This window comes from Crocodylus porosus, unplaced genomic scaffold (assembly GCF_001723895.1).
Source record: "Crocodylus porosus isolate Cpor-Errol unplaced genomic scaffold, CroPor_comp1, whole genome shotgun sequence".
Taxonomy (NCBI): Eukaryota; Metazoa; Chordata; order Crocodylia; family Crocodylidae; genus Crocodylus; species Crocodylus porosus.
The window spans coordinates 142,591,503-142,606,297 of NW_017728931.1; the positions used below are offsets into that span (position 1 = coordinate 142,591,503).

General features: G+C 43.4%; 3 protein-coding genes across 3 annotated transcripts in view; 1 reads left to right on the forward strand and 2 right to left on the reverse strand.

Annotated features, from left to right (window-relative positions):
• CPA2 (carboxypeptidase A2) overlaps window positions 1-8,216 on the reverse strand; it is a 15,425-nt gene extending 7,209 nt beyond the window's left edge. Inside the window, exons 1-5 of the mRNA XM_019543810.1 lie at window positions 7,456-8,216; window positions 3,868-3,949; window positions 2,613-2,747; window positions 1,623-1,721; window positions 198-299 (exon numbers count right to left, since the gene is read on the reverse strand). Of these exons, the coding sequence (XP_019399355.1) occupies window positions 198-299; window positions 1,623-1,721; window positions 2,613-2,747; window positions 3,868-3,949; window positions 7,456-7,520 (483 nt within the window). The 5' untranslated portion in view covers window positions 7,521-8,216. The remainder of the gene's footprint in view (window positions 1-197; window positions 300-1,622; window positions 1,722-2,612; window positions 2,748-3,867; window positions 3,950-7,455) is intronic.
• A 54-nt stretch (window positions 8,217-8,270) lies between these two features.
• Window positions 8,271-11,577, reverse strand: SSMEM1 (serine rich single-pass membrane protein 1). Its single transcript, XM_019543811.1, has 3 exons — window positions 11,048-11,577; window positions 9,919-9,979; window positions 8,271-8,868 (listed from the first exon to the last, which is right to left on the reverse strand). The coding sequence occupies exons 1-3, from the start codon at window positions 11,240-11,242 to the stop codon at window positions 8,417-8,419; spliced, it is 708 nt and encodes a 235-aa protein (XP_019399356.1). The 5' UTR covers window positions 11,243-11,577; the 3' UTR covers window positions 8,271-8,416.
• Window positions 11,578-14,345: 2,768 nt separating this feature from the next.
• Window positions 14,346-14,795, forward strand: part of TMEM209 (transmembrane protein 209) — a 23,168-nt gene continuing 22,718 nt past the window's right edge. Inside the window, exon 1 of the mRNA XM_019543812.1 lies at window positions 14,346-14,432. The gene's annotated coding sequence lies outside the window, so the exon portion shown is untranslated. The remainder of the gene's footprint in view (window positions 14,433-14,795) is intronic.

Below are 14,795 nucleotides of genomic sequence, written 5' to 3' on the forward strand. Positions count from 1 at the left end.
CCTTTGGGCAGGGGGCTGGACTCGATGATCTCTCGAGGTCCCTTCCAGCCCTGATGTCTATGAAATCTATGAAATCTATGAAATACATAAAAATATGTAGAGATAGAGGCAGACATACGCACTTTGGGGAAGTTTTGGATTGCGCGGGATTAAAGGAGTATAATATCATTATTGTTATCTCTGCATAGGAAAGGTACCTTGAGCACATACAAGGGCCGCTTTTCATAAGACTCTCCAATCTGGAGTTTGCTCACAAGACCGTGGTACTCAGCTGCAAGATCATCTATTGCTTTGTAAATCTAAAATGGAAAGTAACAGTAAAGTAATCAAGAGAATTGTATTGTACGAAGGCCTCTTAAAATACTTTTTCATCATTCAGGACAGGTCCAAATCTCACACCCCTGACTTCAGTGCAGCCAGTGCTGCTGCTCATTCCTACATCCAAAAAACAATGCCACATCATCAAACTCTGTTTACTTCAGGTACTAGTTCAAAATTGCTTTTCCCATTTTTTAGAACTTCCTGATGATTCAAAAGCTTTGTCTCCACTGCACTGGCTGCTTTCTGCCTCTGGCTATTTCTCCATTCACTTTCCACTCTCTTCTGGAAACACCTCTCCTGTTCCTTATATGGCTGCATTTTTTCTTTCCTTCTGTTGATTGTCTATCATCTTTGATGCCAAAATTTTCTAATTCTTCAGAGAATTTTGAGATATAGTTTATCTTGGATAATCCACATAAAAAGCACTTTGTCCTGTGTACTTTTGAGAAGGGGATCCCCTCATTATCAACCTTTTTGCTTTTCCACTTCTGCCCTCCAAAGCTCTGTTTCACAAGAGGCATCTCCCTTAGCTGAGAAAGGTTAGGATCGGCTCTTCCAGAGCTCAACAGTGTCACTCTTTGTTGGCCAGAGTGAGGTTCCTGCATGGTACTGTGTCCCAAGCCAAAGGCCTAAGCCTTCATTCCTGGGGTAGCATGCCAGCTCTACATTGATCATTAAAGCAATTTAAGTCAGTGTCACAGAAGAAAACTGTATGAAGTCATTTTTCTCACACACTTAGTGGGCCTAATGCTAATCTCAGTCATGCCAAGATAAAGCTGCAGTTATTCTACAAATCATTGGCGCTACACTGGTGAAAAAACAGCTCAAGTGAGATCAAAATGAACCCCTTTGTAACTGGAAAAGAATGTATACCTAGAGTTCAAACTGTATAAAATAAGGATGAGTTATATGCCACTTAATAGCTGTCTATCACAAAACAAATCTAATACAGGAGCCCACTTTTACATACTGTAGCCATACAGTAACTGCAGCAACAGGTTAGGCCACATTTACCCAGGAATCCAGGGTCTTGCAGCACCAGAAGAGAGCACTTAATGCGATTAGTCCTAGCCTAATAGTGTAGGACCCCGGGTCATAAAAGAGATCTTGCAAGCCTGAATTAAGATGCACTGATAGAAATAAGTGGAAACCCAAAGCTGGAATAACAAGGGTTCTGCAGGTCAGCAATGAGGATTACTGGCAGAGGTTGTGAAGCAGATAAAACGTGTTTGAGTGGAATAGCTGGCAAAAGAAGGAGAGAATACACGCTCTTCCCAAAAGGGTGAACTTGAACTACTTACGGCATCTAAGGAATGATAAGCTCCATAGTTGAAATTACTGTTACTACGTTCCCTTCGTTGGTTAGAGATCATCTCTTGCTTTTCTTCATTTAGTATAACCTAAAACAAACCATCCAAATTTAGGGAAAAACCTGGGGGTTTTGGCAGGATTATAATCAAGTGTCAACCTTGGGACATTCCACAAAACTTCTTATAGACAATCTCAGGTACTACCCACAACTGCAGAATAGCTGTTTCTGCTGAATTAATCTATAAAACAGATAACATCATTGGTAATTTAAATCACAAGTTTACGTTCTAGACCCACATTCACGATGAATGAAGATAGTGTTGGCAGGTCTGGAAAAGGAGCATGTTGCTACTGCAGAGAGTTAATACCTAGTTAGGTCTTATGTTGGAACTGCTCCTTTAAGAGTTAGGGTTGTCAGCCCTCCAGGATTGCCTGCAATCTCCAGGATTTAGATATAAATCTCTGGGAGATTGCTGAGGGTCACCCGGGAGATAAATGATAGGGCATTCATTAAAATAAACATAAAATGTTGAATCTGATTTATACAGTAGTCCAGGGGATTTTAAAATGCAATAATAATATATATTTGCCTTCCTGACATAAAGTTGGCACACCATAATCCATAACTCATATACCCAAGCACATTGGCACATTCACATTCGGGAAACCTCCCAGAATAGATCCAGAGTTGGCAATCCTATTACAGGTCCCTCAGTTCTGTACCCAATGGAGAGATTTTTTTTCACATACTGCTGTTGGGCTGTCATGGTCTGAGAGGTGCCAACATCATTCTTAACAAAACTGGTTAAGTTATGAATAACCTAGTACATGGTCTACAAAGAAATGGAAAGGGAGAGCTGTCCATATGAAGGAAAGAACTTTGACCAGACCCTGCAATACTGAGAGCTACAGGTTGTGAGATCAGGAGTTGTTTTTCACAAGATTTCAGGATAAATCATGCATCAGTGAAGTTTTTCTACCTGCACATCTTCAATCAGAATAGAGTACTCGATATCGTGGTACCCCAGGAAGGCTCTGACTGCTTGGAGGCTGCCAAAGGGGACTCGGATATCCACAGGAAGTGCTGGGTTTGAGGGGTGCAGCCAGAAATCAAGCTGAAGAGAATAAAAAACGGTCAGGCAGTCGTTTTTCTTAAATATTTCTTAAAGCCTTCAAGACAGACAAGGTTCTTTGGATAAATCTGATCTCTTTTATTAGACCAACTCAAATAGTTGGAAAAATTCTTCTTTGCAAGCTTTTGGGTACAAAAACCCTTTGTCAGGTTGATGAAGAGTGTTTGTATCTGAAAGCTTGCAAATATATTTTTTCCAACTATTTGAATTAGTCTAATAAAATATATTGGATTTACCCAAAGAAACTTGCCTGCCTATGTCCTTAGACCAACACAGCTACAACCTATACCCCTTAAAGCCTTGAATGCAACTCTTATTTAGCATGTACCATTTCACATTTACAGCATAATCCATTATCTTCCTCTCAAATGACTATATAAATAATAGTTAATTTGGCCTCACAACACCCTTGTTACAGGTTAGTGTTGTTGTCTGCAGGTCACATGGAGAAGAAAGCGTCAAAGAGAAATTAAAGCCAGCATTTTAATTAACTTCTACAGCATATGTGGAAATATTTAATCCCATTTCTGTTATGACTACTCTATTTTCTCCTTCCTAGCACCAGCTTTAAAAAAGCTCCATATATACTATGTGACACGAAGCACATTACTTTTGCTTCTTTTATGTTCCTACGTGCTTTATTTTGCATATATACTATGCCAGTTAATGCACTAGATTGAGTTTAAATAAATAATAGTGATAATTTGTCAATGGTGATGAAATCTATAAACCTTATTTTATGCTGGGCTTGCTTTTTTTCAAAACACAAAAAAGATATTAACTAATTCAATCTCACGACACCACTAAGAGACAAATAAATTATTATTACTCTCATTTAAAAATGAGGGAACTGAAGCATAGGGGCTTCAAGTGACTTGCTTAAGGTTAGGGGAGATCAGACATAGTTCTACTCCGGGTTCCCAAGCAGGTGCGGTGAGGACTACATCGAACCTCTTCTAGTCCAATGCTTATTAGTTTTTTATTTTTTTGGCAATGCAGCCCATATTATGGTACGCCCTTTCCAAACCTAAAAGGAAGCACAGTCATGCTCTGCAGAACATATTTTGTATTAAAAATGCCTGGGGCAGATCTAATGACACACCTGAAGATGTTCCAGTGTTTCCAGCAGCTGTAATTTGTCAATCTGGTCATCACTGCTTGCCCTAATTCGAAGAACCTGGTCTCTATTTAGAAAAAAAAAATAAACCTTATTCATAGTTTATGGGAAACAGACGTAATTTAACTAACTTGATATCATTCTTTATGAGATTATATGGCAAAAGCATTGATATACCTAACTATCCTAAAAGTAACCAGGACTCATGGTAGAGGTGATATCTTTTATTAGACCAACTTGATTTTTGCAAAAAAAAAAATCTTTAATTGCAAGCTTTTTTTTTTTTCTTTCAAAAATCGAGTTGGTCTAATAAAAGATATCACCTCTACTATGAGTCCTGGTTGCTTTTTTCCTCTACACCAATACAGCTACAACCTGGATACCTAGCTTTCTCACAGGCATTTGACAGTACCACACAATAGCTTGATTTAAAAAACTACAAAACTGACATGACCCCTCTTAAATGGATTAAAAAGGAGACAACTAATAGGTCTCTTAATTGTAAAGGAGGAATTGTCATTGGACAGGTGTGTTTTTAGTAGTGTTCTTCAGGAATCAATTTTTTTGCCCTTTGCTATTTACAATTTTTATCAATGACCTGAAAGCAAGTATTAAATAATTCCTGATAAAATTCAGAGATGAAACAAGGTCAGGGAAGAGTGTTATATTAAAAAGAATGCAAATCACTGAAATAGACTGGTCTGAATTACCTGATGTGTTTGGCACAAGCAAACAAGATATTTTTCCATGTAGAAAAATGTATGATCAATCACAACAGAAATAGAAAATGTCAGCCATACTTACAGGATAAGGAACTCGGTCCTGGAAAACAGCAGCCTTCACAAAAACTGAAGGATCAGTATGAAAGTGAGATTCAAGCATACTGCTATAGCCTTATTTCTGATTTGATAGGTATTGGGACAATTTACCAAGGGCTGTGATGGATTCACAACCCCTGGAAATGATTCTATCCAGATCAGATCTTTATCAAAAGGCATAATCCAGTTTAATCACAGCTACTGGATGTAAAGCAGGAATCAGTTCAAGGAAGTCCCGTGGGCTGTGCTATGCAGAAGCCAGACTTGAGCTCTTATGACCTTAAAAATCTATTAAAATCAGCTCTCAGGTATGCTGCTACATATATTGTAGTCCTTTATTATTTTGAGGGAGGTATTTGTTATACGTGGAGGTTTGTTCACTCGCCTCTGGTGTCTGTGTCCCACATCCTAGTGAACAAACACCACATTTCCCACCATATTCTATTCAGGTTCCTATGTACTCAGTGAGATTTCAGAGCAATATGCCTGGAGAAGATACATTGTAATTTACATTTTAATTTAGTCTCATATTTTCTATGCAAATACATTAGTTAAACTTTGTATCATGAGATTATCGTCGTTGCTGCCCTCGCTGGGTATTATCGATGTGTTGTCAGGGTTGAAATTTCAGGGACTGCTGTACTGGCAAAAAGTCACGGCCAGGAGATCCCAACCCAACACCAGCCTTGTCTTAAAGAATGACCACAGGCTTAGTTTGGTGGCAAAGGCATGGCCCTAATACACTTGTGATCTGACACACTGCGTTTATGCCTGTGACAAGGTATTGGCACACCACCATGTAGGCTTTCCTAGGCCAATGCAAAGTTCCCATAATTTCTACTGATCCTTTTATACAGTGATCAAAACAAATTACATATTACATTCCACTAATACGTTGAATATCTTGAACTGCCTTGTACCATAGGCTTGTTCAACATCCAGACCTCGTGTTCCTGTTCCAGTGTTATCATCCTGGTGCTGAACTATTCTATACCTTGTACAGCCATCTCCTCCTCATCTCCCGACAGGAGTGCGTATCTGGCCCACATGCCAAGTTTTGCTTATGTGAGGAGTTCAGGCAGTAGTCAGGTTCACTGATCAGGCCTACACTGGCCAAAGTCTTTAGCAGAGCCTTTGTGTGAGCAATATGCATACTGATCAATGTTTCAGTGAAGCCTACAGAGATATTTTCAATACAAATTGCTTAGTATGTTCCTAAAAAAAAGATTTAACGATTTATACAAAAAAAAGATTCTTCAATGAAACTAGCCAGAAAAAATGAACAGGTTATGCAATCTTCATGCTTGAAAAATGTGGCTGAATCTGAATTTTGCAAAGGTCTGGTACTGAAAGGAACAGGCAGGTGGCAGACAGTGCAAACACAGACTGGTTTTTGTTAAAAGTTTTGCTCAAAGATCACAAACGTTCAGCTCAATCCTGGGGGCACGTTTGAATGAACTTGCAGACAGATCGTAATTTTATGTTAAAACGACGTGAAACTTGGTATATTCAATTGACTTTTACTTCTTTTCCCTGCCTTACTAGAATTTCAACCCCCACTCCCTTCCCCCCGCTTCCCCACAAATAACCAAAACTCAAGGGGCTGTGAATAAGAGATAGTCCTGTATCAACAAACTGAACCTCAACACCCTTGTGCACTGAAATGAGATTCTAATTGCTTCATTGGAAATTGCTGCTGTTTCTAGAAAGAGCTGGGTCAAATCCACAGAACTGAACATTGTGCATTGTTGTGTGGTTCAGATCCAGGTCCAGATCCACCCTTTTGAGACTTATCCCTCCATGCAGTAAGGTAAAGCAAAAGCCGTAGCAAGCTTGAAAGTTCAGGAAATTTGGATCCGTACCCAAACTCTGCGGACTGGACCCATCTCTCTTGAGAAATCCGATCAAAACAAAATAAAAGCTTTCTTTCAAACTCTTGAACACCAAAACTGTCATGTTTCTAGGGCATTAGCTATAAAGTGTATCTAAATACATTATATGGCTTTTAGTCCTTTTGAAAAACTGGGGCATGTCCACACATTCATGAATGTGCCTTTGCCTTAGCTACTGTGCATTAAGTTTAGCACCTCTAAGATGAGGTATTATATAAAGGTGCATTAACCTGTGCTCATGCAGAGTAGCAAAGGTGAATGAGTTTTTTGTGACATTTAATGCGCAGTAGACTAATTCTACTGTGCATTAGCGTGGTTTCTGCTGTGACATTAATGCGCAATAGAATAGTCCACTGTGCATTAAGGGATCTCATGTAGACACGCCCTGGGTTTCACAACTGTTTCATGATCCCAGTGGAAGTGTTTACGTGTCACCGTACAGCGACATAGTGATGCGCTACATCGCCATATGGCATGCTACAGTGACATAGCAATCACGTGGGTCTACACATGATCGCCAGCTATGTCACCGTTGTGGTAATGTAGCTAGTAAACCTAACCGTGTGCCACCCATATGCCACAATACGGGCAGCTACTGCGCCATGTTTTAGTACTTCCCCCAAGTGAGTACTAAAACACAGCTCAGTACAAACATCGCCCTACAGCAATGTGTAGACATGCCCTCAGAGTAAAAGGTGAGGTACGCAGGAAGGACCAAGATGATATTTTGCAGAAGCTGATCAATAATGAAAAGCAAAGCATGTGCCTTAAACTGACTGCATTAGCTAAGAGTCTGGAACAAGGAAAAATTTCTGAAAAACATGTCCTCTGAAACAGAGATCTTCTAATAAATTATAACTCACCCAGAAAATGTTTCCATGCACCAGGCAGCCCCAAGGAGGGCGCTGACAAACAACAGCAGTCTCATGTTAGAAGGACTAACCAGAACCAGGAGATTGGTGGTCTAGCAAGCTTGTATTTATATAGGCTTCTCTTCCTGGAAAGTGATATCTGAATCCCCATATGAATAAATTCCCACATATATCATAACTCTCAAGGTCATACACAGATAGGGACTTAATTTCTCCTCTCAGGATATTTGCCATTCTGTCACACTGAGTCAAAGTGACCCCAGTGGACGCCCACAAAGGTCCCTCCTCCCCAAGAAGAGATTCGCATTGGCGGAGGGAGATTTCCACGAATGAAGCTGAGAGCAGCTTAACTCCTGTTGGAGATACACAGGAGCTCCACCAGCAGGCTCGGTAAGAACTGCTCACTTCTGGCACTGCATTAGTATCTAACAGCCCCCGAGGGTGGCATTTTAACAGTATAAACTGTTCAATTTGCCCAGGCCCCCCACCCCCTTTCCATTGTCGTTATGTTTAATGGGGTTGTCCAATGAAGAATAGGAGTCTTAACCTCTGTGCAAGGTCCCCAGAAGTCAAATTCCACCGCCATGGTCCTCTATCAGAGACAGAGGTTGCAGCCAATGTGCCCCACTTTACTCAGGTACATCAGCAGAGCCTCTGCCATCACCTTTGCTCCACAATTAATTTGTCCCACTGTATTTAAGATGGAGGAACTCTGTTCTGCCCACTGTGGAAAGAGATGTATTTAACCAAGCCATGCCTAGTAAAGCCATTTATATTTTTAAATAAATGCCCTTACGCATACATGAGTCAGCATATTGTGCTGGTCACATTTATTGTCTGTAGCCAAGTTTTATTGAAATGACTCCCTCAGTGTTGTGCTTTCACCTAGACTCTGTCCCTCTAATGGATTTAATCAAGTAAGGGTCCAAATAAAACTCAGAAATTAAGCATATCATGTGCTAATTCCCCAGCAGCAGTTCTCTTCTTGTGGGTTACCCTTCCCAGGAAGAGATGATACAGGATGGAAGAAATGTTGGGACAGCCATTGCCTTGTCCTCTTCGCTTTGCAGTGAAGACAGGACTGTTCCCTGATCCAGGGGTCCCCCACATTCCTTTGCTTCTGCCCTGTCTTTTTCTGCCGACGGCTGTCAGTGCTAGGGATGTTTTCCGTCTCGCTCTCCTTCCATGAGGATGCGCCTGAGTTCCAGTCCTCACTGTCTGTGTCCGAGGAATAGCTGTCAGGGACGTTCTGCTGGCTGAGCTTTGTGAAAAACCTCTCCGGCCTCCTTTCTAAGGGGTACCTGGCTGTAGGTACCTCCGAAAACAGGGCAGCCTTGTTGTTTTTCCAACTGAAAAACTTGCTGACAAAGTCCCAGAGGCTGAACTTGCAGGATTCCCTGGGAACTAACATGAGACAGAAAAAAACAGCTTAACTGCACTGTAACCATCATTGACCCTTACTTGTAATGTCTTCAGTTTTCCTACCTTTGAAGGGCTAGAGAAGCATGGGGGAAGGCAAAACTGATGCAAAAATATGTCCTCAGAGACAACAGTAGGTACACTGGATGAGAGCAACATCCCGATAGCTCAGAGATTGCCAACCTGTGCTAGCAGACATCAACTAGTCTCAAGGCGGGCCAGCCAGGGGCCGCTTGTTCTGTATTAGTAAAGATGATGCACATGAGTCCCGGGGAAGAAGGAAGGACACAGAGGCCACACACAAACCTCACTGTGGCAAAATGGCAGAAGAGAGGTGTCTCAAACGAGAACCATGAAGAAGCAGCACTGCCGTGTAAAAAGTAAAGCCTTGTATGCATCTTGCAAACCAAATTTAAATAGTTTGTCACATCTTTCAGAGCCCCTTCTCTATTTGCAGACAGCCTGGAGGTGTATAACCCGATACAGTCAATGGTATCTGCAGGAAAATTTGGCACATCCTGTATGAGCGAATTGGTGTCTAACCCAGAGGAAGATATTGTGGAGGCTGTAGGATGACCAACAACCCATCTGTGAGAAAACAACGAGCCCTACGCAAGCAGTCTTGTGTAGTCTAATTCTCTTTTCCAGGAATGAGACTAGTGCATTCATATAACCCCTGCTTTAAGATTATTTAAATTCCTGTAACCACAATTCCTTTTACATTGACCTTCCTTTTCTTATCATTGTTGCTCTTATTTGGACTCTTTCTGTTTTATCATGACTTTTCAATTGTGAGATGCCCATATCTGCATACAGAGGAAAATTCTTCTCTTTTCATGCCAGTGAAAATGAGGGGCATTACTTTTGGGGTTTAAATAAGAGAGTTTCACCTATTATTTCAAATGGGGCCTCAGTGATGCAGCATACATTACTCTCTAATGATTAAAAGCACCTCTCTAGAGATCACATTTACTTCTTAAGCATTGGTCCCCTTGTTTCTAACACTTTTGAAAGCTTTGTAGAATGCGTATTTACCATCTGGGTTGCTAGTCCACTTGTCAGAAGGCAGTTCTTCATCTTCATTTCTCTGGCTAATCTGTTTCAGGAAAACATGAATAAATGGCATGGATTTATAAATGGTGCCTACGCTGTTTCTGAACATGTTTGCAGGCTAGTGACAGGTGCCATCCTGATTGCCCACAGGATTGAATTTTACTGTCCACAGGTCAGCTCTCGCAGCGGTGGCACAAGAACATTGCCTGACAGCTGTACCTCAATTGTGCCTGCCATGGCTGTTCCTCTATGACACACCATGTGGGATGTGCCCTCTTGGAGGGGCATGAAAGGTTTCTGGGGGAGAGGGGGTGCAAGGAAAGGCAATATGAGCAGTGTGATTGTTGTGTGTGCACAAAAGCATCAAATGAAATTTAGCAGCTGGGGCACAGGGCACAAGAGTGTGTAGATTTACTACAGTGGGATATAAATCCAAAAAGTTGGGGAAACGCTGCTCTAGAAGAAACTTGGCACTAATAGGAAGAGAATTAAAAGGCTAGCTTTTCAGCTGAGACTTCCAATAAGAGGAATAATTAGTGCTCTGATCCTGTGAAACCCCAAACTCATTTTGTGTGGGCTAGCAGATAATTTATGTCTTTTGCTACAAAGCTGAGATGGACCTGAATCAGATATGCAGGTGAAGGGCTGTCTCTCACTAATTCCTGGAACCATCCAATTAAACTCCCCAGTACCACAGCTCAGTTTATTATTGGCTACCAATGATTAACTAATAATGATATAAACACATTCAGTTTATAAGAAAAACTAAGAGCATTTCAGCTATCCCTGATGCAGCTTTTATATATGTGTCTGTCCTTTTTAGTGGTTTGTTGCAATGCCATTAGTATGGAAGGAGTAGAGATTTTGTCTATCAGCAGCAGCATTTTGGGACTGGGATCCTCATTCTGATCTCCCTTCACACCATGTGATAGGTGTCAGTCCTATACCATTGTATCAACAATAATAATATCTACTTAAGATTGTTAGCTCTTTGGGCCTGGATAATCTCTTTGTGATCTGCGAGGATATGACCTTCACAGGAGTCCTGATCCCTGGCTCAAGCCTACAGGAGTTTCCACAATAAAAATAGTGAATAGGATAATAATCTTACCCAAATATAAACACGGTAGATGAGAGTTATAACCACAATCCCAATGCAATAGGAAAGCAGGATTTGCCCTACAACTCCACAAAAGCCGTCAGCATCCCCGTTCTGCTCCTTGTAATCTTGTTCTTGGTTGGGGTCAGCATCTAGAGGGCTTTTATGTAAATAAAGCCACAAATAAGAAAGAAATGAAAATCCCATTCAGTTTAGTCGCTTAAAGCAGAGGACAGTAGTGTTCCTTCTCATAGGACATGGGATAAAAGAGGTTAAGATGCAACGTAGTGCCTTGGTAACCTATTGTTGACACTGATTTGTCTTGGAAGCTGTAACAGGAAGTGGTCAGAATACGTTAATGACATCATCCTCAGAACCATGGTAACATGAATGGTTGGTCTAAGCACAAAGAAAACCTGTTGGACAATCCTGTGAAATTGCATGTTTCCCATACTTCGTGTTTAGGTCTTTTTAGCCTGGTCTGTATTAGGTTGAGTGCTCTCAGTTCCTTCTGGAGGCCCTGGGAGCACAAGCATGCTACAAGCTAGTTGTTCTGGGAGCACAAAGTATGCAGCATCTTATAAGACTGGACCCATCATTTTCCAGAATTGGGAAAAAAGTCAGGGGCCAGGGCTGTTTCTACTGAGCTCCTCCTGGGGGGGTGCCAGGAGCCTGGCAAGGTGGGGAGAGCAGAGGAAGGGGCCAGCTGAGGAAAAGCGGGAGCCAGGCAGAGGTGCAAGGCAGTGGGCAAGCAGCAGCAGCCCCATCCTGAGCCCCAAGCAGGGAAGCAGGCACCCAGGGGCAGCATGGAGCTCACCTGTTCTTGCCCTCACCCAGCAAAGAGTTGCTCAGGCGGCGGCAGCATAGGTGGGTACACCTCCAGCCCACTGGATGAGAGGAAGTGCAGGAGGGGATTGGTATCTTCAAATGTTCAGTCTATTTTATTTAAGTTTTATAAATATTTAATTTATTTAATAAATATAAAAAGTAAAATCTGTGTGTTTTTATTTGAAATCCATCCATCACTCTCGATGGGCAGTTCACGGTACACCATAAATGGTTAAAATCAGATAAGACAAAAGCAAATTAGTTACTTTTGAGATGTAGGTGTCATAACAGATATTTTACTTCCTGTCTGAGACTGCCACTCATTCCTATTTTTACTTTCTTTTATAATGTGACCTACATGTGTGCAATCTCTTCTCTTTGAGAGCTTTCTGCACTGTTCTATATCATACAGCACTGAAACAATACACAACCCATGGCACCTAGGGGTGCAAGGATAACATAAATATCATTTCTCAACAGGCATATATGATCTGCTGCTTTGTGGCATGGTCACACTGGAGCTCTGCTGTATTCCTGATAGCCTGCCAACCAGACACGCTATGGCGTAACAACATATCACTAACTTCACAACAGTGCGTCACTTCATGGTGTGGGGGATGACATGGTGGTGATGTTCCAATATATCATTAATATTATATTATATTACATTAAATACATATATAATGTAATAATGTAGAATGTATGTATCATGTATAATGTCCACTGATGGGACCTGATGATGCATTAAATTAACATAATGTATTAACATTATATATTGACTGGAACATTGATCAATATACAGGCAGTCCTCAACTTATGTTTTGAGTTACAACATTTCGTACTTACGACGTTTCTAAATTGACACTGTTTCAACTTTCTGATGTCAGTATCAACTTCACAACCCTTGACACCCCCGCCATGCCAGCGAACAAGTTCTCTGCGTTGCCCATCCCCCTGGAGAACATCTGTCCAAACTTCCTCAGACACTTTTTTCAAGAAAGCAGACGAGACTCCAGAGAAACCTGCAGCCAAGACTCCTGAGAGGATGCCAGCCAAGAACCCTTCAAAAAGTCCAGCCAAGTCACCTCAAAGAAGTCCTTCCAAATCAATATGATTGCTATTTACAATGGAAATACATTCATGTAGCTATATTATTCCTCTATAATTGAGTACAAAATTCCTGTTTATTTTTGGTGAAAACAGGGTATCAGGGCTTGGTTCAGGAACCAATCTCCATTTATAACATTGTTTCTTATGGGAAAATTGGTTCCGAGTTGCAACGCTTCGACTTAAGACGCCATTTTCAGGAACTGATTGTGTCGTAAGCCCGAGGACTGCCTGTATATTACTCCCAAAGACTTTGCTAAAGCATTGGTCAGAGTAGGCCTGACCTGCAAGCCTGACCGATGGAAGGGGGAGCTGGCTGTACAAGGTGTAGGATAGTCCCGTTTCAGGACGAGAAGGCTAGAACGGGAACACCCAGATCAGGACGGGAAAGCCCATTGTACGGGACACTTTGAGACATTCGAGACCCAGATGGATCGCGATATGGAAGGTGTTTTGATCGCTGTGCCAAATGAGGGCTAGAAAGTAGGGGAACCGCATGGTATTGTGCTGACCACCTTGTCACAGGTACTCCAGGCCCGATGTACTTCTTAGGCCAAAACATACTAGGGTTGTGCTCATGGACAACAAATCTGGATGAATCTTTGCCACTGAATCTTTGCCTGAGGTTAAGACAAGATTGGTGGTGGGATCTTGTGGCCGTGACGTTCGCCAGCACGGCTGTTCCTGAGACTTCAACCCTGGCGGCACATCAACCGCACGTGAGGAGGACGACTGCGACGAGGACACTGCTAACACCCGGTGACACAGGATAATGTGCCCCCCACACCGGCGCGTCCTTCATTAATGCGACTTGCCCTGCGAGGGCCGGTAGTATCACAACCTCCCACAATACCACGTGGCGTGGGAGCCTCTCGGGGACGTGCCAACAAGGCAATAACAGCATGCCCACACGCTGGCCCATGACGTGATTATGTCAGAGGGAGGCGGGCACGGGTGTCACGCTGACACATGGCACGGCAACATCACAGCCCGCACCGCATTGCTGATGTCATGTCGACACATCCCCACGTTGTGCTGGGCAACTGCAACGAGGCCGCTGCCCTTCGACGCTGGCGTGACCACGTGCCACGGGATGTCGCTGCTCCTCCCTGACATGTCGCTCCCGCTGTGCGCCCGCAGCGGTACAGCTAGGGCCACGCCAACGACGTCACGTTCACGTCATCGCAACGACAACTGTGTCCCTCAGGGAGAGCCCCGCCCAACCAATCCTCCTCACACCCCCTCTCCCCTCAAAACGACCCGGCTGAGCAGGGAGAGAAGCGCGGAGACCAACGGCTTCCGCATGACCCCAATGTCCGCCGCCCAGCTCCCGTCTCCATAGCTGCCAAGTCCCGCCCCCCCCGCTAGGCGTTACCGTCACTTCCGGCCGGCGCGAAATTTCGCGCAAGCGCCGTAGCAGCGGGAGCCGGGCGCAGGCCGTTGGGCGCCTCACGTGGGCGGAGTGAGTGTTGGGGGGCTGCTTCTGCCTGCCCCTCTGGGCTGGGAGGGCCGTACCAATAGTGGGAGCTGGGGCTGCATGGGCCGTACCAATGGAGGGTCTCGCTCCCTCTGGGGGCTGGATGGCCGTACCAGTGGGGGCTCTGGCTCTCTCTGGCGGTGGATGGGCCGTACCAATGGAGGGTCTCGCTCCCTCGGGGGTGCTGGATGGGCTGTACCAATGGGGGCTCTGGCTCTCTGGGGGTGGATGGGCTGTACCAATGGAGGGTCTCGCTCCCTCTGGATGGGCCGTACCAATGGGGGCTCTGGCTCTCTGGGGGTGGATGGGCTGTACCAATGGAGGGTCTCGCTCCCTCTGGATGGGCCG